General features: G+C 36.1%; 1 protein-coding gene across 1 annotated transcript in view; it reads right to left on the bottom strand.

The window, feature by feature from the left end:
* The window catches only part of cabin1 (calcineurin binding protein 1), a 140,493-nt gene that overhangs the window by 110,163 nt on the left and 5,184 nt on the right, over nt 1-25,146 (bottom strand). The window contains exons 5-17 of the mRNA XM_073819143.1: nt 23,205-23,385; nt 21,613-21,742; nt 21,333-21,482; nt 20,070-20,485; nt 16,916-17,087; nt 16,560-16,690; nt 16,263-16,480; nt 13,704-13,776; nt 13,430-13,617; nt 13,118-13,249; nt 8,732-8,929; nt 5,694-5,936; nt 48-201 (exon numbers count right to left, since the gene is read on the bottom strand). Of these exons, the coding sequence (XP_073675244.1) occupies nt 48-201; nt 5,694-5,936; nt 8,732-8,929; nt 13,118-13,249; nt 13,430-13,617; nt 13,704-13,776; nt 16,263-16,480; nt 16,560-16,690; nt 16,916-17,087; nt 20,070-20,485; nt 21,333-21,482; nt 21,613-21,742; nt 23,205-23,385 (2,386 nt within the window). The remainder of the gene's footprint in view (nt 1-47; nt 202-5,693; nt 5,937-8,731; nt 8,930-13,117; nt 13,250-13,429; nt 13,618-13,703; nt 13,777-16,262; nt 16,481-16,559; nt 16,691-16,915; nt 17,088-20,069; nt 20,486-21,332; nt 21,483-21,612; nt 21,743-23,204; nt 23,386-25,146) is intronic.

The raw sequence follows: 25,146 nt of genomic DNA, 5'->3' as shown, positions 1-25,146 counted from the left end.
CACTAAGCACACATCAAGTAAAATCTTGTTATCCCCTTCATTCGTACCATCATCATCCTCATCTCTGATGTGCTGCCGCAGCATGCAGTCAAACGCTGCCTCTTCCTGTTTGATGAGGTGATACAGCAGAATCCACGGCAACAGTGATGAGAAATGAGCCTCTTTAGGGTCATCAGGTAAGACCATGCTGGTGGCGATCAACTAGGGAATAAAGACAAAAACAGCAGTTAAAAAATAGGATTACTCTAATTAGCAACTGGATAAAAAAAAAGTTTAGGTTGGCTTAAGAAAGCCTAGCTTGAAAGTTTAAAGCAGCTGTAAATGCTTTAAGTTTTTAACTTTATATAGATAGATTAGATGATTAAAATGTTGCTAGCATGATTAGAATGTGGTTAGCATGATTCTAACATTTTTCTAGCATGTTTAGTATATTTCTAGAATGATTAGCAAGTTACTAGCACATCATTAGCACATTTCTAGTATGATTAACAAGATGCTAGCATGTTTCTAACATGATTAGTAAGTTGCAAGCATGTTTCAAACATGATTAGTAAGATGCTAGCATGTTTTGAGCATGATTAACAAGTTGCTAACATGTTTCTAACATAATTAGCAAGTTGCTAACATGTTTCTAACATAATTAGCAAGTTGCTAACATGTTTCTAACATGATTAACAAGTTGCTAGCATGAGTTCAGCATGATAAGCAAGTGGCTAGCATGTTTCTAGCAGGATAAGCACGTTGTTTATATGCCATTAGCTTGACTGACAAGTTACTAGCATGATTAACAAACCAGCTACATGTTGCTAGCATGATTAACGTTACTAGCGTGATAAGCAAGTTACTAGCATGATTCTAACATTATTAGATAGTTGCTCACATGTTTCTAACATGGTTCTATTATGATTAGTAAGTTGCTAGCATGTTTTCAACATGTTTCTAGCATGATTAGCAAGTTGTTAATGTTTCTACACTGACTAACGAGTTGCTAGCACATTTCTAACATGATAAGTAAGTTGCTAGCATGTTTTCAACATGTTTCTAGCATGATTAGCAAATCGTTAATGTTTCTACACTGACCAACGAGTTGCTATCACATTTCTAACATGATTAGCAAGTTGCTAGCATGTTTTCAACATGTTTCTAGCATGATTAGCAAGTTGTTAACATTTCTACACTGACTAACGAGTTGCTAGCACATTTCTAACATGATTAGCAAGTTGCTAGCATGTTTTTAGCAGGATGAGCACGCTATTTACATGTCATTAGCTTGACTGACAAGTTACTAATATGATTAGCAAACCAGCTACATGTTGCTAGCATGATTAACGTTACTAGCGTGATAAGTTACTAGCATGATTCTAACATTATTAGATAGTTGCTCACATGTTTCTAACATGGTTCTATTATGATTAGTAAGTTGCTAGCATGTTTTCAACATGTTTCTAGCATGATTAGCAAGTTGTTAATGTTTCTACACTGACTAACGAGTTGCTAGCACATTTCTAACATGATAAGTAAGTTGCTAGCATGTTTTCAACATGTTTCTAGCATGATTAGCAAATCGTTAATGTTTCTACACTGACCAACGAGTTGCTATCACATTTCTAACATGATTAGCAAGTTGCTAGCATGTTTTCAACATGTTTCTAGCATGATTAGCAAGTTGTTAACATTTCTACACTGACTAACGAGTTGCTAGCACATTTCTAACATGATTAGCAAGTTGCTAGCATGTTTTTAGCAGGATGAGCACGCTATTTACATGTCATTAGCTTGACTGACAAGTTACTAATATGATTAGCAAACTACTAGTATTTTGCTAGCATGATTAGCAAGTTACTAGCATCATTCTAGTTGCTAGTAGAATAAAAGTTTGAATGGAAGATTAGAAATTAGAAATATTGGAAATCAGCATTGGCTCATTCGAACATTCTGTCAATGTAAGTCTATAGGATTTTTATGATTTTTAATCTTCAATTTTATGGAAGCTATAAGTCAATAGGCCTATGTCTCACTTCCTGCTTCCGGAACGCGGAGTAGGGAAATAGAACTTCCGGTCATTGCTAGTTTCTAGCTTAACTACATTTCTCAGTAGCGTGGTGGTAGCTTCGCTGTTTCCTGAATCAAATAGCTTTTCAGTAGCTAAGCTCTTTTTTGATCAAGTAGCGCGGTAACGTCAACAAAAGCTAAAAACTATATATTTTTCTATACTTTAAACTCAAATCGGAAAAATAACTGCCACGGATCACTGATCATGGTTCAGTAAGCGACGCCACCGCCACTAAACCTTGTGATGCCATTGGCTCGTTAAACTGTCAGTCAAACCGTATTATTCCTCCCGCCTCTCGTGAATGAAGTGCGGCGCGCAGTTTGAAGCATTTCAGCTTGTTTGCAGACTTAAGGTAAATAAAGAACTGTTGATTGAAAAAGTACATGTTTTCTGTATTTATAAAGGCTAATGTTTTTTTGCATTCGAGGAGATGAGAAGAGTGTCTTAGTCTAGCATTTGTTGTCGAGACAACCAAATAAGCTTATGTGAAGCGCTGAATCTTTATATTTTGGCTAAATGTCAAAAAAAAAAAACTGAGCGCCCACGTAGCAACAGAAAACTGCATAATCTGTAATGCAATTTAGTATTTCAGAATATAATAAATGTGACTTATAGTCCTAGCCGCTGTGACCTGTCGGTTTAATTTTCTTCTCAAAGAACATACAATTTATGTTAGCGTGTTTTTTTAAAACCTTCGGCAAAGTATTCCTAAGTTTGGACGTTTCTACTTGAGAGTGTTCATTTACAATCCGAACCACGTCGTCGTAGGTGACTTCAGGCAAGTTACAGAGAGACTTGGTCCAGCGGTATTTATCGGCCTCCGCCATTGTAAAAAGCTAACCAGAACTGCCGTCTCCCCACTCAGAGACGTTCTTCGATATTCAATTGTTGCGTGACATAGGCCTATTAGTCTGAAGAGCTGGCCTGAGTTTGTTGTTTCTAGCTTGGAAGCTCTAGGAGGAAATAGGCTCATTCTCCAACTCCCCCAGAGTTAATAAGTTGAGTTTTACCGTTTTGAAATCCATTCAGCTGTTCTCACCTGTTCTGGCGATATCACTTTTAGCATAGCTTAGCATAGATCATTGAATCCTATACGCCTTATTCAGCCCGCCGCCATTTTGAATCGAAAACGAGGCTGTGAGGGATAGCAGTCCAGCAGCGCCCACTGTGGCATATTGTTGCGTACCGGGATGTAGATTGTTTAGTCATAAAAATAAAGAGAAAATATAATTTCACTAATTTCCACAGGAGAAAGAACTTCAGAAAATGTGTATTAAAGTTCGACAGGACATAGGACCTAACTTTCAGGTAACAATATTGCATTTATTTAAGAAAATGACTGTGGAAACTAGCCGGTTGGCTAATTGCTAATTTATAATGTGAGCATGTTTATCTTCCTTTAAAAGTTTACGCAGAGCTAAAATGTTATGTTTTACTACAACAACTAAACTAAATATCTACATTTTGTATAGATTACAAAGAACACAACAGTGTGGCTCAACGTTTTACTCAGGATTGTTTTTCAAAAACACTGACTGGAATTAGGAAGCTTAAGGAGGGTTCAGCTCCGTCTGTGTTTACCTGAACTCAAAGACCTCACGAAAAGAAAACCTTGCGATCGTAAATGAAAAAGATATTATTTTTAAATGACGTTTTAAAAATTAACATGCTTAATAGTTTGTGTTAAAAGCCTGCAGTTAGATCGTAAGCCTCTTTCATACAACATGTTAAGTCATACAAAAAACAGTGGGTAGAAAGTTTATTTTTATGCAAAGCGATCAAAAGATAACATTTATTAATTAGTTTGCCGTGTAGAGTTTGGGGTCAACCCCTTTTAAAATCGCAAAATGATATTCAGAACATTATTTTTTGTTTCTGTTTTGCTTTAGACAAGGAAAACATCATGTGTATCGTAATTTCATAATAAAGGTCGGTAAGATGCTTATGACCTAGCTGCAGACTCTTAACACAAACCATAAAGCATTTTAATCTATATAACATCATTTGAAAAACTCTGTATAGGCGTTTAAAGGAAGATAAACATGCTCACATTAGAAATTAGCAGTCTTTCCACAGTCATTTTCTTAAATAAATGCAATATTGTTACCTGAAAGTTAGGTTATATGTCCTGTCGAACAATCCACGTTTTCTGGAGTTCTTTGTCCTGTGGAAAAATGTGAAATGACGTATTATTTTACGGTTATACAATCTACATCCCGGTACGCAACAATACGCCACAGTGGGCGCTGCTGGACTGCTATCCCTCACAGCCTCGTTTTCGATTCAAAATGGCGGCTGGCTGAATAAGGCGTATTAGACCAATAGCATCACGTTCAAAAATGACCAATGAGTTTGGATATTTGTCCTATTTAAAACTTGACTCTTCTGTAGTTCTATCGTGTACTAAGACCGGTGGAAAATGTAAAGATGCGATTTTCTAGGCCGATAAGATTAGGAACTACACTCCCATTCCAGCGTAATAGTCAAGGAAGTTTGCTGCTGTAATAAGGCTGAAGCAGGCGCAGTAATATGACGCAGCACATGTGCAAATGCTAACCTAGCTGGGAACTAATTTCAGGTGCTGCGTGATATTACTCCGCCTGCTTTGTCCATATTATCCTTATTCCTTGGCTGGAACCGTTTAAAGCTCCGGTGAAGCTGCATTTAAACTGCATTTTGGAAGTTCAAACCAGGGGCACCATTGAAATCCATTATATGGATATAATTCCTGAAATGTTTTCCACAAGAAACATATTTTTTTTATCGACTGAAGAAAGAAAGACACGAACATCTTGGATGAGAAGGGGGTGGGCAAATGATCTGTAATTTTTTTTAAATTAACTTCTCCTTTAAGAGCATTGTTGTTTTAGATCTCATTGTTTAAGGGGAACATTGGTATTCTTTTTTTTTTTTTTTTTTTCAAAGACTGTTTTTGTTGTTGCTACTTTGTACTGCTTCCTCTTTCCTTGTCATGTTTCTACAATTGGTAATTTGACCATTTTTGAACAGTTTAATGTGAAGGTTTTTTTTAACACTGCTTATTGTGAATTCATGTACACTTGTTTCTGCAATGAAAATATCTGATAATGACAAAGAGTTATTTGTACTATTTTGTCACTAAGATGTGGTGCATAGAGTGCATAGGGTGTGTTCATAGAGAGGTTTACACTTGTTTGTGTGAGCTGTGTACATGTGAAGGTTTTTTAATGCAATGTATCCATTTAAAAAATAAATACTGAGTGTTTCAATTTTGCTGTTGTGTTGATTTCATTAAAAATCTAATCTAAAACTTCTTGTTAAAGCAATGAAGTCCAGTAAACTCTAATAGTTAAGTTATGATATTGAGGAAAATAAAAATGTTATGTCAGTTAGACTTGAGAAAACATAAAAAAATTAATTGACTTAACTAAAAAATTCAAGTGTTCTTTAATTGATACGGTACGTTGGCTCAACTTACTGCAAGTTATTTCAACAACTACGTTCAAGTTGAGTGAACTTGACACCTAGCGTTTGCTGAACTTAACTGAGTCATTGCAACATGATGACTTGACTGAGTCAAGTTGTGTCAACAAATCATTTTTTTACAGTGTATTATTATGATCGTATAGGGACAAACACGCTCCCATGAATCCACACAGACCTGTATGAGGTTGTTGGCGAGGCGCGGCAGGTGTGTGGATCGTGGGCTTTGACTGAGCAGCTCAGGTTTGTCCGTGATGCAGCTTTCGATGCCCTTCAGCAGGGCTGTGATGGTGGACACCCACTCCTCCTTAGCAGTGGGGCTGCTGGGTAATGCACAGTTCAAGTGCTGTATGGCCTCATTCAGAGACACTACAGACGTCTCGAGGCAGGAGCTGTAGTCTTTCAGCCGCAGCAGGGAGCTCTGGGGAGAAAGAAAAACAAAGACGGATGTGGGATCAACAGGTTAAGTGTCTGAAAACGCCACACTTTTGTGGAATTGAGGGTTGAGGAAATGTTCGATCGTGCGTGTCCCATTTAAGACAAATGGAATATTGCACACTTTGTGTAAAACTAGTCATTATTCCTATAATAACTAGCTTTTAGTATGCTGGCTCTATCATTTTGAGCTCTGATATGAATCGGACTGAAGCACAGATACAGTAAGTCTGTGAGGAAAATATGATATGCTTATGAGACAATGCGGTTAGGCTTTACTTAAAGCCTGTATACAATCCAGAATGAAGGTATGCATAATTATATATATTGTAATGCACTTCTTTTCTTTCGAAAGCAAATCTTTCTCAATCAAGCTGCATTTATTTGATCAAAAATAAAATAAAAACTGTAACAATGTCAATATTATTACAACATAAAACAACTGTTTTCTATTTGAATATACAGCTGAGGTTAAAAAGTTTACATACACCTTGGAGAATCTGCAAAATGTCAATCATTTTACAAAAATAATAGGGATCATAGAAAATGCGTGTTACTTTTCATTTAATACTGACTTGAATAAGATAGTTCACATAAAAGATGTTTACATTTAATCCACAAGAGAAAATAATAGTTGAATATATAAAAATAACCCCATTCAAAATTTTACATAGGCTTGATTCTTAATACTGTGTTATTACCGCAACGATCCACAGCTGTGTTTTTTTTTTGTCCATTTTTTAGTTTTCCAGCATTTTTGTGTATTCGAACCCTTTCCAACAATGACTGTATGATTTTGAGATCCATCTTTTCACACTGAGGACAACTGAGGGACTCATATGCAACTATTACAGAAGGTTCAAACACTCACTGATGCTTCAGAAGGAAAAACTATGCATTAAAAGCTGGGGTTGAAAACTTTTGAACAGATTGAAGATGTGTACATTTTTCTTATTTTGCCTAAATATCATATTTTTTCATTTGGCACCGCCCTTCAGAAGCTACAGAAGATGTTTCCCAGAAGACAAAATACGTTTAATTTACCCTGATCTTCAGATTCAAAAGTTTTCACCGCCCGGCTCTTAATGCACCATGTCTCCTTCTGGAGCATCAGTGAGCAAAAATGCTGAAAAACCATAGAATTTGTGGGACCTGAAGGGCTTTACTGAAGAACAGCAGGAAGTTCAACTGTTCAGGACAAACAAGAAGCTCATGAACAACTATCACTAAAAAAACCAAACAAACAAACAAACAAAAAAACAGTTGTGGATCATTCAGGTAATAACACAGTATTGAAAATCAAGTGTATGTAAACTTTTGAACAGGGTCATTTTTATAAATTCAACTTTTTTTTCCTCTAGTGGGCTATATGTAAACATCTTTTATGTGAGATATCTTATTCAGGTCAGTACTAAATAAAAATAACATGCATTATGTATGATCCCTGTTATTTTGGTAAAATAATTAACATTTTGCAGAATCTGCAAGGTGTATGTAAACGTTTGACCTCAACTGTATACTAAAATGTAATTTTATGCTGAATTTTCAGCATCATTTCTCCAGTCTTCAGTGTGACATGACATTTCAGTGTGTTCTTGACACTAAGTTTTTAATTACAAATAATTGTAAACACAGATATAATACATGAAAATACTTTACCTACTCAGTTATATTATTAAATAAAATAGTTTACACAAAAATCTTCTGCCTCCATAATTTATGTTTATGTTCCTTTAAGGCAAGACGCTGCAGGTGAATAGGGTAAAAAAATAATAGTTGTTACCTTATTTACCCAGTTAATTGATTACATTGATAATTGCAAACATTTTTTTGTATTACAAGTTTTTCTAAAATGTTAGGTTTAAATATGCAAATGAGTCATTATTTAATGAAATATGTGCTAATTTGCATACATTTCTAGTACAAAAATCTAAACACTGGTTGAAGTCAGCTTCAAAGTTCTTGTCTATTTTATCTGACACAGAGTCAAATGTTTTTACAGAGGGGATTTTAGGTATCTCATATTGGCACTCAATGTATTTTTTTAACCATTTTGGGGGAAATAAAATGTTGTATAAAATCAAGCAAATTATATATAAACAAATCAATCTGTAAAAACCTTCAGAATATAGACAGGAATAAAAATGTAAAGTTTGGTGTGTGTAAGTGCTACTGAAGTGGAGATTTTTGGCTCAGTGTATGAGAAAAAAAAACTCTTTTTGAGAAAACAGCCTTTAAAAATATGTATTGTAATTGAAATCTATTGACACAAATAGATAAAAGTGCTATTAAAAAACACTTAACAGTGTCTTTTGGGTGTTTTCTTTCCACTAGTCTGAAAAAACACTTTATAAAACACCAAAAAGCCTAAAATCTCAAACTTGACAGGTGCATGAAAAAAGTGTTTTTGCCTACAGTGTCTCCTCTTAAATAACTACACCTTTAAAGAGCATAACACATAAAATAACATTAAACCATCATGTTTTTATTTATTATACTGTTCACAAGGAATGAAGTACAGTCAGCTGGTCATTATCGTAAAGTAAACCCTGACGGAGTGATCAGAACTACAGACGCAAAGTGGAGCACTCTTGAATTACCATGAAGGGGTTTATTTTGCATTAATGACTGTACATTATGCTGCTAATTACAAAGCTAGATAGTAAATAAATAAATATTAGGCAATATGAATGATTTATAATGTATTAATACAAACTTTGTGATGCATTATACATACAGGCTTTTCAGAGAGTGGTAAAAAAAAATGTTTGTGTTATTCACCTGCAGCAGCAACAGCTGTGCTGGTCTCTCAGGAGCAGAGCTGATGTAATCTAGAGGTTTCATTCGAGCCGAGCCGTGGCCGAAACTCAGTGTGGGCTGCAGCAGACGGACCACAGACTGGTAGTCTCCGGTGTCAAACAGTCTCTGGATCTCCTCTAGAGACTGACAGCGCTCTAGAGACTTCAACTTCTTCTCAATCTAAACAGAGCAATGAGAAAAACACATTTTAGTTTCCTCATCATATCAATGCTAACAGGACGTGCGTGCATATGACAGTTAGTGAAAGCTAGAGATTACAGCTCACAAAGTTTTAAATATGGATATTTTCCTTACACAAACACATTGATTCACTTCAGAAGGCCTTTATTAACCCCTAGGAGCTGTGTGGAGCACTTTTTATGATTGATGGATGCACTTTATTGGACTTATATTGAACTACTGAATATCAAAAGCAATTTACTGCCATTATAAAACTTGGAAGAGCCAGAACATTTTTAAATATAAATCTGTCATTTTAATTTGATGCATCCTTTCTGAATAAAAGCATTTTTTTTTAATCTACTAACCCCAAACTTTTAAACAGTATATGTATATATATATTAGGGGTGGGTGATATGACCTAAAATTAATATCACGGTATTTTTCATCTTTTGAACGGTGATGGTATAATATCACGGTATTACTTTTTTTTTTTGTTACATTTTGGGAGGAGTTGCCTGTCCTGTTCCTTTAGTATGGGAGAGTATTATGCATTCTCAACATATTTATTTTACAAAAAACCTAAAGAACTTACTTAACAGTGTACAACAAAACAAAAATGATTTTTTATTGAAATTTAATTTCTGCAATATTTAAAACGTTTAAATAACTGGGGGAATCAACCCATGGCAACAGTTTAAAAGTAGACCAATTCTGTGGGGAAAAACGCGGACTTGGCAACCCTGCATCCAACACGAGCTGCTGGAGTTAATGTCACTGCACACACGAGTACATTTTCTTCCGAGATTTTTGCACGTAAAAAAAAAATACAGGTTATGTTAATCGAGTTTACACACTGCCTCTGAAACTTTCGTCCGTCATAAAAAAAAATTTGGATCGTGTTTGATTTTAGGGCTGCAACTAACGATTAATTTGAAAATCGATTAGTTCGCCGATTAATTTTTCGATTAATCGATTAGTTGGCTTAAAATGTTCAATTATTTATTTATTTTTTAAATCACACTATTCTACATTCTGAATGCTATGAAAACACAGTGCTTAACAATTTACAACAATTCACCTGTCATAATAAAGAGAAAAGACAAATATCTGAAGAAAAACACGCTAACAAGCATAAAATACAGTGTTTCTGCTATTTATTCTGCCGTGGCGCCAACAGCAGCAGCAGGGAGCGCAAATGCCTTCAGCAGAGTTCCGCCTTCAAACACACGCAGTAAGCTGAAGCTGGCCGCAAAGCCCTAGCTAAAGTAATTACCATGAATGTGGCGCGGAAAAAGTAAGGAGATATTGAATTATTTATTAATAAACTAGTATTTTCTGAGTCAATGTCGCAAAGATGAAGTTGGCGATCCATCTGCTCAGGACGCGCTTTTAAAGCCTAAATGCATCTTTATGGATTAGGCCTATAGCTAATAAAAGAGTTTTGTTTTCGATTTGTATTATTTCGTTTTATAATAGTGAAGTAATAATTTAAAGTAAATTTATTACTCTTACATTTATGAGCAAAAATGAAGTTTCACATAGCGCTTGCATCTCCATGTCCTGCAAAGCTTTCACTCTCCGCCCAAACGATTGGATATGCGCCTATTTGTACACATTTATTTAGGTTAAACGATTAAACTAATATTGTGATATGCTTTAAGATTTTTTTTTTTATATCTAAGGATTTTAATTTAAATCTTGTTGATTTTAAAAGGCTAAATTGATCTGGCTGCCGCTGGCCGCTTCGTTACTTTAAAAAACAAAAAACTTGAATTTCACAAATAAAACGTGTTCCAAATATATTTCTAAATTAACTTTATAAACTTAAGAAACGAAAATAAATGTAATTACTTTGCTATTAAAAACAGCAGCTGTGCAATGGGGAAGAGAAAGAGAACTCGGCCAGTAATTCTGACGCGCTGTCGAGGTTGTTAGGAATTATTGCAACAAATGTTTGTTTAATAGCCTATTTAACACTTATTTAGGCTACTTTCTTATTTAAATGTATTATTTCGTTGATTTATTTTAGCTTTTTGTAGCCTGCTTGTTCACCGACGGAATTGCTAAACACGCACGTTTGTTAATAATGTTTGAGCCTCATTTATTTATATATAAAACACCGCGCCACTGGCGGTGGTACAAATCTGCCACCGTCACAGCCTGCCCTCCATAAATACGCGCACTATATGTTGTATTTAAATCTAAATTTAACATTCAACGACAGATGTTTCAGCACAATGAATGTTTTTGCGTTGAGTATTAATTGTCTCCCTCTGTTCTGTGTTCCTGCTGACGCTCATTCAGTAAAGATTTAAACTTAACACAGACTGCCAGAATGGATTTCTAGGCATAAATGGAAATGCTCGTGTGAATTTGTGACATTTACACATAAGGATATGACCGTAAACTGAAAGTTTTCATACTGAGGATGCAAACAGATCTCAAAGCGCCTCACACGTCAAGCCATTACGCTATAAGCTTCAAGTTTAAAATAAGGAATTCTCATGTTTTGGGCAGCTTGGATCACGTAACTCTCCTGCAGCATCTCAGTCTGTTTCCTCCACTATTCTCTAGATGCATTGTTTCTGTAGAAATGCGTCATTCAGTGCCATAATCTGACGTGATCCTCTGAAGTGCACGTGCACTGTGGGCGGACCCGACTAATCGATAATGAGAATCGTTGTCGACAAATTTCATTATCGATAATAATCGATTTTATCGATTAGTTGTTGCAGCCCTATTTGATTTTCTGCATTTTTGCACCCATAATAAGCATTTTGATAAAGACGGCGAATATGAGAAAAAAAAAAAACGCATACAAAAATCGGACTCAGTGTACAATGACCTTTAGATTTGACTGATCACGGGTCGAAAGTAAAGAGAGATGACAAAAATAGACTGGAGGATTTGCTGCAATCTTGTACTCACTGACAAATATCTATTATAAGATGTGCTGCTCCCTTTACAGAGAGTGTGCGTTATCGCAAAATCGAAAATAAAAGTAAACAGCGCGAGCACTCAGTTAAAAGCGATTTCTATACCCTGCATTTTGAAAGTGCGAAAATTATATACAATATTAGAATATTTGCAGGTGCACCGATAAGAAAAAAAATATGAAGCTCAACTAAATAACGTGCCAAGTCACATTTCCAATAACAAGACCACCCTTACAAAACAAATAAGGAATTTATTACATAGATTATTAAATAACTTAGCACGATAGTATCGTGTATCGGCGATCTCCCATGCTGACGATAGGACGATATGAAAATTGAGCATATCGCCCAACACTATAATACTATTAAGATTAAGTTTAAATGGTTATGTAATGTTGGAGAGAACAGCGAACATGTCACTGCATCAGCTAACAGCAGTCTGTGAAAAGTTTTGTAAAGAAATTAAACCAATTTAATGTCATTTATTGCAACTCTCTGCGATACCAATATCGCGTATACTGTTATCACGATAACTTTCCGATATATCGTGCAGCCCTAGATACAACATTATGCTTAGGGGGTGTTTTTTTTTGCTAAGGGGACAGGACAGGACAGGACTTCAGCCAGGGCATTGAAATGGTTGTGGATGGGTATTCCAGCATGACAATAATCCAAAACACAAGGCAACAAAGGAGTGGCTCATGAAGAAGCACATTAAGGTCCTGGAGTGGCCTAGTCAGTCTCCAGACCTTAATCTCATAGAAAATCTATGGAGGGAGCTGAAGGTTCGAGTTTCAAAACATCAGCCTCGAAACCTTGGAGGGGACTTGGAGAGGATCAACAAAGAGGACAAAATCCCTCCTGAGATGTGTGCGAACCTGGTGGCCAACTACAAGAAACATCTGACCTCTGTCTGTGATTGCCAACAAGGGTTTTGCCACCAAGTATTGAGTGATGTTTTGCAAAGGGGTCAAATACTTCATATTCATAATTTTTTTTTTATGCGTTTTTCTAGATTTTTTTGTTGTTATTCTGTTTCTCACTGTACCTTTCTGGTCCCTGAACATGGGCCCTCTTGTCTATGGAGGGCAGAAAGCTCTTGGATTTCATCAAAAATATCTTAATTTGTGCTCTGAGAATGAATAAAAGTCTTATGGTTTTGGAACAACATGAGGGTGAGTAATTAATGACAGAATTTTCATTTCTGGTGAACTAACCCTTTAAGAGATCAATTTCTTTTACACTGTACCTCCTCTATAGAGATGGCTTTGTCCACGCTGAGGTTGGGCAGGAGGATGGTAATTTTTTCCATCTCATTTGTCTGACCTCTTAGAAGACCGACACACATGTCGTAACACTCCAGTGCTTCCTCCATGTCACCCTAAAACAGCACATTAACATTCATATATTCATGTATACAGGGCAAAACTTCACACAAGCAATAATTCTTTAAGTGTAAACTTAATTTAATTTCACTAAACATACTCTTGTCATAAGCAAACAGTCAAATAGCATTATGTTTTAATTGGTGATTCTGGGTCTAGAAACTGAGTTCTGTTACCTGAAAGGCAAGGTATCGTGCTTTGAGCCAGTGAACTCTGACAGCAAAAGAGAGCCAGACATCTTCAAACAGATCTCTCTGAGAGGCGGCCATGGTTAGGAGGAATATATCAGTCTGAAAGCGGGTCTCTGGACCATCAGCGTCTCCACAATCCCTTCCTGAACCAGACATGTTCTTCCTCTGAGACACTGTAAATACAGACACATGACTTTTCATAATTCGTGAACTATTATCAAACACAACACAAGTGTCTGACTCAGTGTTATGTTCTTACTGTTCTTGCCCTTCATCATTGACTTCTGCTCCAACTGTAGTTCCAGACAGCAGAGACACATCAGCATCATTTCCTGTTATGTATCAGACAGTATGTGTCTTAGATGTACTGTACATATAAATCACACTGCGGTCAGACATGCAAACACCTATTACATGTGACTTGATACGTACATTAAATCACTTCAGGGCATGCAACTAGAAATTCTCAACCACAATTGTATTTTTCAATTTGTTTCAGTTACTCCTTTGAAATAACTGATATTCATTTATACTTAGACAAAGAGGAATTCAAGTAAATAAAAGACTAAGTGTGGTTGATAAGGATTGAAAAATATAAGAATCAGACACATCTACAACAATTTAATGACATATTAGAAATATGCACTACAAAAACATTTTTTTTTTACTTAAAAAAAATAGGAATACTTCTGCAAAGATGCAATTTTGGAACTAACCTTCAAACTTTAGGATATTTATTTTATATTAATAAATTGACAGCAAAGACTTTAACACCGTCACAAAAGAGTGCTTTTTTTAAACCTTTGTTATGATGTTCAAAGAAAAATTATACCACAGAAATACTATGCAGCATAAATGTTTTAAACATTGATAAAAAGGATTGTGTTCTGAGCAGCAAATCAGCATTTGAGACTGATTTCTGAAGAATCACGTGGCAGTGAAGACTAGAGTAATGATGCTGAAAATTCAGATCCTTTTTTTAAATTACATTAAAAACATTTTAATTTGTAATAATCCTGTTAAGCCAAGATAAACTGTTTTTTTCATTCAATGCTTCATTTCTGGTCTTGTATGTTACTTGTGTAGATTCATTTACATTACAGAGAGTGTCTGTGACCTAGTTTTTGCTAAAAACACTCATTAAGTTATCTATCTCTGTCTGATTTTCAGTAGACCCACTGGGAGAAATACAGCAAGTTCAGGTGGCATAATGAATAGAGTTTTATATCTAGGCAGGTGTGAACAGTATGTGTGCCAAACGATCTTCCGCCGAGGAAAAAAACTCCTTTAATGAACATGTGAATCTATTACCTTCAATGCACTGACGAATAAACAAGCTTCTAAGTCATTCACTTGCTCCAATGTTGTTTCAGTCAGTCTCACATATCCAGACTAATGGAACCAAATTGTTTACCATTGGGCAAAATAATTAATATATAAATTATGTTTAATTACATTTCTAATTAAATAAGTAAAATAAAAATATACAGCTGAAACCATAAGTTTAGATACACCTTGTAGAATCTGCAAAATGTTAATTTTACCAAAATATGATGGATCACGCAAAATGCTTGTTATTTTTTTTTTATTTAGTACTGACCTGAATAATATACTTCACATAAAAGATGTTTACATATAATCCACCAGAGAAAATAATAGTTGAGTTTATAAAAATGACTTTGTTCAAAAGTTTACATACACTTGATTCTTAATACTGTGTTGTTACCTGAATGATCCACAGCTGTTTTGTTTGTTTAGTGATAGTTGTTTACGAGTCCCTTGTTTGTCCTGAACAGTTAAACTGTTCTTCAGAAAAATCCTTCAGGTCCCAGAAATTCTTTTGTTTTTCAGTATTTTTGTGTATTTGAACCCTTTCCAACAATGACTGTATGATTTTGAGATCCATCTTTTCACACTGAGGTCAACTAAGGGACTATTACAGTAGGTTCAAACGGTCACTGATGCTGCAGAAGAAAGAACAATGCTTAAAAAGCCTGGGCTGAAAACTTTTGAACACAATGAAGAGGTGTTCCTTTTTTTATCTTGCCTAAACATCATATTTTTTTCATTTATTGTTGGCCTTCAGAAGCTACAGAAGATACTACATGTTTCCCAGAAGACAAAATAAGCCTAATTTACTCTGATCTTAAAATTCTAAAAGTTTTCAATGCATTGTGTTTCCTTCTGGAGCATCAGTGACCGTTTGAACCTTCTGTAATAGTTGCATATGAGTCCCTCAGTTGTCCTCAATGTGAAAAGATGGATCTCAAAATCATACAGTCACTGTTGGAAAGGGTTCAAAAACACAAATTATGAAAAACAAAGAATCTGTGGGACCTGAAGGATTTTTCTGAAGAACAGCAGGTAGTTTAAGTGTTCAGGACAAACAAGGGACTCATGAACAACTATCACTAAACAGCTGTGGATCATTCAGGTAACAACACAGTATTAAGAATCAAGTGTATGTAAACTTTAATAAATTCAACTATTATTTTCTTGTGAACTAAATGTAAATGTCTTATTATGTGAAATATCTTATTCAGGTCAGTAATAAAAAAAAAAAAAACATGCCTTTTGTATGTTCCCTTTTATTTTGGCAGATTCTGCATGGTGTATGTACACTTTTGACTTCAATTGTATAAAACTTTTTCAGCTCATTTCAGCCTCTCAAAATGTAAGTACATACTACAGTGCATTGAAGAATTATAAATTCTAAATGTGAAAAAAACATAAAATGCAAATAAAACCATGAATATCTTTCAAACCTGTACTGGCATGAACCTCACAAAGTGTCAAATCCATCAACTTGTCGGCTCACCTTTATGTGCAGGTTGCTGGAATCTCTAAGCAGTGGGTTGGGCAGCCCAGCACTGTGTTTCCTCCAGCAGTTGAACAGATCCAGCACCACTGTGCCAAGGCCCGCTGGCCACTCCTCCAGAAACTTCTGCCCCACCGCCTTTAGATAGCGCAGCATCAGCTCCAGGATGCCACCGTTCTGCATGTTCGCCAGCAGGAATGCATGGACCTCCTTCCGCTCTGAGGAATACAGCGAAAAATCAAACAGAAGCCGAAAGAATTAAACAAGTGACTAATATGAAAACTCAATTTTCTGTACCTGACTCCATAGAGCCGATGTACTCAGAGGAGTTTGATCCGCGGTTCAACTGGGAATCAGGTTTGCTGTCACATTGTGAGTCCATGTTACTGAGACTCTCCTCATCATCATCATCTTCAAACTTTTTCAGTCTGGAGATAAAACTCAAGTCAATGTGGCATAAAGGAAAACTTTTTGAGAAAAAGTTCTAGCAGTAAGATTTCAGTCTAATGTGTTTTCACTGCTAGGATTCGCTCAGCATGACAAAACAAAAATAGAAACCACATGTCCGACAAAATGTCTTATTGCACACTGCTTGATATGGTCACAGCAGGTTGAAACAAAACCCCTGAATAGATTAATAATAAAATAAACACCTAGAGGGAAGGAATTTAAGCAGAAGCTCCTGGAAGTCAATCTTCTCTTCTTTCTTGGATTTGGTGTTGCGGACACGTGCCGAGCGCCTCTTCGCCGTCTCTACGGTGTCCTCTACCACACGTTTTCTCTTGGTGCCTTTTTTCACTTTGTCATTCAAGGCAGCGTCCAGAGCTGTAGGGTGAAAAGCAATCACATTAGTGTCATTTAAGCATCAAAACAAATGCTAAAGTGCTTGTGAAATCAGGTTCTTCACAACTGCTTTAATTGAAAGTGTCGAAACTGATAAGATATGTCGATTTTAGGTGCATCTAAAATGTACAGGGTGTCTGTTTGAATGGTGTCAATACAAACTCATCATATACAACTACCTTTCAAACGTTTGGGTTCGTCAAGATGTTTTAATGCTCTTAAAAGCAGTCTCTAATGCTCTCCAAGGCTGCAATTATTTGATTAGAATAACAATAAAATAGTAATATTGTGAAATATTATTATAATTTTATTACAGTCTTCAGTGTCACATGATCCTTTAGAAATCATTCTAATACACTGATTTGCTGCTCAAGAGACATTTCAATTGTCAGGTTTCTTTGATAAACAGAAGCATTTATTTGACCATTTTTTTTAACATTATAAATGTCTTTACTGTAGGGCTGGACGATAAATCGAACGATGTTGTGAGGTGCGTTTAGTCAATGAAGCCGGTACTTTGATTAGTAGTAAATCTCCATCACGTGCGTTCCGCTCAGGTTCCGCTGGAGCGGCAATTAATACACAGAGACGTAAATCTCTGACAAGCTACGCCAAATCGCGCTCAAAATTGCATTCGATTCGCATTCGATTTTGAGCACGATTTGGCGTAGCTTGTGATGGAGACGTGATGGAGATTTACTACTAATCAAAGTACCGGCTTCATTGACTAAACGCACCTCACAACATCGTCCGATTTATCGTCCAGCCCTACTTTACTGTAAACTCTGATCACTTAAATGCATCTGTGCTGAATAAAAGTAAAAAAAAAAAACAGTAGTGTATATTTGATTTGGGTGGTAAAATCTCAAACTGCCAAATTATGCACACAGTGTAAATTTATTATGTGTTTGATACCTCAGTCACAATTACGATACCAAACTGCATTTTTAACCTTCAATCCACTGAGCGCCACTCAGTCCACTCAGTTTCCACTTCCCACATGCGCTGCGAGCAGTAGACCAATCACAACAGACTGCGTCATCAGATCAATCACCGCAGATTAGCATCATGAAAAGGATGGGTTTGGAAAAACGAATCATTGAGCAAATCATTTGGGAGTCGTTGTGCAAATAAGGAAAAAAAATAAATAAGTATTATAAGGCAATGAAAGTGTGTTTTGACTTTGCATAAATGTCAACCTGTTGTTGGGGACTCCCAAAACCAAAACATGAACCTCTTATAATCCATTATGGAGGAACTTTACAATTAAATAACAATATGTAACACACAAGGTTATTAAACATTTCACCTTCTTTGTCTTGTTAGCTTGCAATTCTCAAGTTAATGTTTTTTTTTTTTTTTACAAGAATACTTTTTGTGGCCAAAGAAAACCAAAAAAAAACCTTATTCAACAATTTCGTCACAAAAGTACCAGTATATGTGCAACGACATTGTTAAATAAACAATAATACATTCTTGTTTCTTTGTGAAACAGAGCTTCATGACATTACCGTTATTAACCACTGATGTCACATGGACTATTTTAACAATGTCCTTACTACCTTTCTGGGCCTTAAATGTGGTAGTTGGTTTGCTGTCTATGCAGAGTCAGAAAGTTCTCATATTTCATCAAAAATATCTTAATTTGTGTTCTGAAGATGAAAACAGGATTTACGGTTTTGGACCGACATAAGGGTGAGCAATTTAAGAGAGAATTTTCATTTTTCCAGGGCTCGAAATTAACTTTTTTACTTGGTAGCACTGGTGCTCCCAACTTCAAAAATTAAGGAGCACCAAAAAATTTTTAGGAGCACTAATTTCTTTAGTAATGCGCCGATCTTGATTCTTCATGGTCGATTTTGATTGCAGATGTTTTACAAGCAAATGGGCTGATTCTGAAAGCCTTTTTTATATATTTATTTTACGCCTTAAGCAAGGGACAAGAATGAATGAAAATATGAGTACATGAACAAGATGTTTGTTTATTATAGGTACAGCCATTTAATTTAGAGGCAACCAGTGCATTTTTAAACAATCTACAGTATAAACAACAAAAAATAAATGACACAGTTCTTTCTTAGTCATGTAGACAATAAATGCAGGCATGATCAAAGTAGGCTACTCTTTCAATATTCAAAGTGCAAATAGAGACCGAATTTTTCAAGCATGATACAGAGATATAAAGACTACACAACGTATTAAAGCCCACATACTAATAACAGCCTAGATATTTTAAGTAGCCTAATTTGCACGCATTGGGGAACGTGGGGTATTAAAATTGCTTCTGAATGCGCGTGCGCGTTTTACTTTTGGTCTCGTTTTAACGATCCCGCGAAACTCTCGACGGTGCGGAGCGTGCGTTCTACAAAACAAGATATTACTTTAACAAAACCATTTGAAAGTGGGAGGACACCAACGGGATTTTGAAAAGTGTGTCCCGAGTGGAAATTACACCCCCGCGTGAGTGGAACTCTGCCGCTGAGTTATCATTTGATGTGAATGTATGCCTCGTTGTACAGTATATTGAGACGGAGGCGGCAGAATATGTAACGTTACGCTGTAGCACGAAATATAGTAGATTTCTTCAAAAGCAGATTGTGGAGACTTTTTAAATTGTCCACAATCAAAGGAGAGAACGGCGAAGCTGTCACTGTATCAGCTCACAACAGTCAACTGTGCAGAAGTTAGGCTAGCGAAACTTTTGTAAAGAAATGAAACCAAGTCGCACCACAACAATTTCTCGCACAAATGCTCCCAAATATAATTTGAGGTTGCACAGTTTAAATTTTGGGAGCATATGCGGCCAAAACGGTTGCAATTTCGAGCCCTGTTTTGTGTAAACTATTACTTTAAGGCACTTTCTAACTTTTTGTAATAATTTTGTAATCTTCACATCTAAATCTCTGTAACATTGCAGGTGCAAGATTGCGTATATGTGCCTGCATCACATTTACATTCACTGACCTGCAGTAGTAACCGTTGTAACGGTTGCATCCTCAATTCCATTAGCAGCAGTAGTGGTGACTGTGGTTGTAGTGGTGATCTCAATGACGTTCTGGCTGTGTGGTACTCCTACAGCAGCACTGAGCTGGTTCTGTGGCTGGATAAAGAGCTCGATGGTTGGGGGCAGACTGGCACTCGGGCTACTAGGAACTTGAGGAGGAGCCGGAGGGGCCTGAGGTATGTTGACAGGTATGGGGGGCTGAGGGGGTTCTGAAGCAGCAGTGGCAGGGACTGGAGTGCTGGTGGGTGTTTGCACGAGGCAGTCCGGGTCGCGGTACATTGACAGGTCAATGCGCCGACCAAAGTCAGGCCGTGGGACCAGACAAGCGTTCTGGTGTTTGTACATGGCCAAGAAACTCTCGCCCACGCTCTTCCACCTATATGGATAAAATACAACTCATTTCAACACTGATAATAATAATAAATGCTTCTTGAGCAGCAAACCAACATATTAGAATGATTTCTGAAGGATCATGTGACAGAAGACTCAAGTAATGATGCTTTGACCACAGGAATAAATTACATTTTACAATATATTAAAGGAACCATATAATGTTGCTAAAAAGAGCATTAACGTAAACATAACACCATGTCCGCATTTTGAAATAGTTGAACGAGAAACAACAAACACTACCCTACACTGCTCAAAACTTGCGTTCGAGTAGTCAGTACTCGTTCTGGAACAGTAATTTTTAGTTGTGTCACCATTTGGAAGGCCAAACGAAGTACTTTCGTTTTTGCTATGAAACACACTGCGTCTCCAAAACATGGCGGCTGAAACAATACTACAGCCGGTAAAAGGTAAGCCTTCTTTCTTTCCATATACATATGGGCGGTGTTATGCTAATCTACTCACCCCCTGCCATGGACATGTGGAGGCGGAACAAAGTTCAGGCAGAACAAGACAGAACAAGCGTTTGAGGTTAAAAATTATATAAATTGTAATTTTTTTTAAATAACCAATCGTTTCGCAAGATAAGACCCTTCTATCTCAGATGGGATCATTTAAAGACGCATTTAAACTGCATTTTGGAAGTTCAAACTCAGGGCACCATAGAAGTCCATTACATGGAGAAAATTGCTGAAATGTTTTCCTCAAAAAACAATTTCTATACGACTGAAGAAAGAAAGACATGAACATCTTGGATGACAAGGGGTGAGTACATTATCTGCAAATTTTTGTTCTGAAAGTGAACTTCTCTTTTAATAGTGGCACGGACTCACGTGAAGTATTTGATGGGCTGAACCAGCTGCAGGTCAGCTACAGGATGGCGTGTGAGTTTCGCCTGTCTCTGTCTCCTCAGTTCCAGCGCTTCCTCTACAATGCTGTGGGCTTCCTCTTCATCTACATCCACATACTGGACTGACACATCACTGCAGTCAAAACACACACAGACACAAACTCAGGGTGTTGAATATTACAGCGTTTCTTCTTCAACAGTACAAATGGTGGATGGCATGTTACGTTATAATCTCAGCTGAACGAGTAAGAAAAGGTACATACAGTTTGGAGAACATCTTCATGGAGTCTCGTCTGAGGCAGGGCTGCTCTTCAAAGATCTTCTCTTTGAGCACTCGCCCCTTACTGTAGCCTGTGTCCTTTTCCAGAGCCTTACAGATGTAGTAGAGACAACCTAAAGGACAAACAGAACAGAACATAATGCACTGACCACTAACTGAGAATATAATAAAAGAAGCTAGCAGGAAACCCAGGTAATGGACAACAAACATTGACAACAGGAAAGACAACACAAAACAGCATTCACAACAGCAAAAGCATACGTCTGCAGTGGCCTTCAGTGACTCCAGTAGTATTTTCCCAGGATATATATATACACTGAATGCTTTGGGAAAACTTGAAAAATCTGGGTGGTTATATTTATCTTTAAAAGAACCTCTGTAACCTAACATCAAGTTATTACAGGCAACAATGCCATTATTCACCTATTTATTGACTATAAAATAATAAAAATAGCAACAATAATATTATTTATTATTATCATTATTATTATATTTGTGATTTTTTTCTTAAATAAAAATCCTGTGACACTAGAAGCAGAGACTAGTATAAAGAATGGATAGATTAAATATTAATATAATAAATACACAAATAAATAAATAAACAATAAAAATGCATTACTATTATAATAATAATAATAATAAATAAAAATCAATAAATAAAAATAATACATAAAAAGCACTTAACGTTAATAATAAAAAATAATAATAAATAAAAAAGTACAACTGTACAATAATATTATGTTATATTTATTTCAGATAAATATTCTGAAGTTTCTATTCATCAAAGAAACCTAAAAAAATTTATGTTAAAGTTTTTAACATAATAATAATAATAATAGTACTACAATAATTATAAGAAGAAGAACAATAATAATTGTTTTTGAGCAGCAAATCAAAATATTCAAATGATTTCTGAAGGATCATGTGACTGGAGTAATAATGCTAAAAATTCATCTTTGAAATCAAAGGAATAAATTACATTTTAAAATATATTCAAATAGAAAACAGTTATTTTAAAAAGTCTTGGTGAACAGAAGAAACTTCTTTAAAAAAAAAAAACATTTAAAATCTTAGTGTTCAAAAACGTTTGACTAGTAGTGTATACCACTGCTTTTAAAAATCAAATGTCTTTATAGAAAAAAATGGATTTTTACTTCCAGAGCTGGACGGCTGCATTCTATAATTAGCAGGGGGAAAAAAACAAAGTGTATTATTTTTCCTTGCCTATACAGACTTGGTTGCATAAGCAGAAAAGTCATTTTAGAGATAGAATCTTCAGAGAACCTTTGATTAAAAATTAGAAATCTCTTTTTCTGAGCAATAATGAATCATGCAGGGCCTGTTTGGATTCCAAGTAAAAAATATATACTGAATATTTCATGAATTAAAGCTGATGACTGCAATAGCTGGGACCTGATTCTAGAAGATCTGGGTTTGTAAAATCAAAACCGTTTAGGACAAACCTCCACAAATTCTAATCTAATCCACATCTAACAGTGAGCTTGGGAACATGGTTTGTGATAGATGTGATCTGCCTGTATGTTGTACAGGTTGTGCAGAGGTTTTCTGACTCACAGCTGTAGTCACTGAGAGCGTAGAGGACCGTGATGAGACTGTCCAGGCAGGGCCAGTGATCCGGGTTACAGCGTAAGCCCACCTCAAACGCATGTCGGGCCAAAGGCATGCTGGCCTTCCTCAAAGCCAACTTCCCCATCTTATACCACATATTCACATCTGTGGAGTCCAGCATGACAGCCTGCAAGACACATAGACATACACAGGGTTTCTGCAGATATGAACAAGTGAAATTTAAGACTTTTTAAGACCTTTTTAATACCACCTTATATGAAATTTAAGACCGAAACCTGTAATGGAAATAGATATTATATTACATGCATATATGTAATATTTATTGTGTTTAATGTAAAAAGTAAACGCAATTTCATGGCTGTTATAAATTAAAATTTATTACTACGATATACAGTGAACTTTTCATATCAGCAGATACTATTCCACACAAAATATCCCCATAAAAGTACCACTAGAAATATCTGATGTAAAAAAAAAATTCTGAAGCAATATTTTCATCAGTGCTCTATTAGCTTTTACATCTTAAATCTGCATATTTGATTTACCTTTATAAAGGCCTTTTTTTTTTACTTTTGAAATGTATGCATTACCTTTGAAATTTATTTTATGAATTTATCAATAAATTCTAAATGGCTGTTAGCAGTGAGATTACATAATTTACACTGCAAAATTAAAAGTGAGATTAATGTTTTAAATACATTTATTGATTTATAAATATATACATTAGAGATGTTGGGTGTGGAGCATAGACTGTAAAAAATATGGACGTAGTATCCGTGACGTCACCCGTAGGATTCTGAAGCGCTATTTTGAAGCCTGTTGTGGGCGGGATTCGGCCGTCGCCATCTTGGAATCGTGTCACCGCGCGTCACTCCTGGATAATCAAAAATGGGCAAAAAGGCGGGACGTGGGTGGAGCTGGTTGCTGAAACCACGCCCACCTAGCGCGACAGTGGTGACAGCAGCGGCAATCCCCCTGTCACTCAAGTGGCCACGCCCTTAATTATGCTGAACTTTAAGGCTTAATATAACTTAAACGGATGAGTTATAAAAAAAATTCACCCCCCTCACAGTTGACATGAAGGGCAAAACTAGCTATATAGACCAAAACCATTTTTTGAACCAGGCTGTAAACATACTTTTTTCTGCTGTAAAGTTGGGCATTTTAACATGGGGAGTCAATGGGACTGACTCTCTTTTGCAGCCAGTCTCTAGCGGCCAGTCGATGAATTGCATTTTAAGACACTTCCGTGTTGGTTTCAATAGAGAGAGCGGGAGGTTGCCCCTTGGTGTGGAGGCATACTTTTAAACACACTAAACTACCAGCAGGTGGCGGTAAGTCACTTCATGAGCGAGTTATTTCAACTGATTCGAGCAAAACGCTGAATCATAGCAGAACGTTGCTAGGAGAATGCTTCTGCTAATGTTGCATATTGTCTAATATGTAAGTAACTACTTGACTAACTACTTTTTTATTGAGCTAAAATTAATGTAACATTTGTAATTGTGAGAATTTTTAGCAAAAAGCTCACTTGGTATATTACTGAACTATATCATGTTATAAATAAACTATACATTTTAAATTTTTACCTCAGTGTGTTTCTTTAGAGTGCTGTTACATTCATTTGTTTTAAAGTATGTCACAAATAGACCAGAAATACACTATCCATTATCAATTTCTGTTTACGTTTAATGTATTAAAATATGAATCTTTCTTGCCTTTGGATGCTTCTCTAGTTGTTTTTGTCACTTCAGTTTTAATCAGGCGGTTTGTTCGGTCGGGCAAGGAAAAAAAAAACATTTTAAAAGTATTTCGAACGCTGGCGGTCAGCTAGCTCGACCTATATTTCTTATTATTATTGATAACATTATATACAGAAAAAGGTAGTTTGACCTGTATTCTGCTAACTGCGATTCTGAAGACGCAG

This window comes from Garra rufa, chromosome 15 (genome assembly GCF_049309525.1).
Source record: "Garra rufa chromosome 15, GarRuf1.0, whole genome shotgun sequence".
Taxonomy (NCBI): domain Eukaryota; kingdom Metazoa; phylum Chordata; class Actinopteri; order Cypriniformes; family Cyprinidae; genus Garra; species Garra rufa.
Note: the sequence above shows the minus strand (reverse complement) of the source record. Positions and strands in the feature narration are given on the sequence as shown.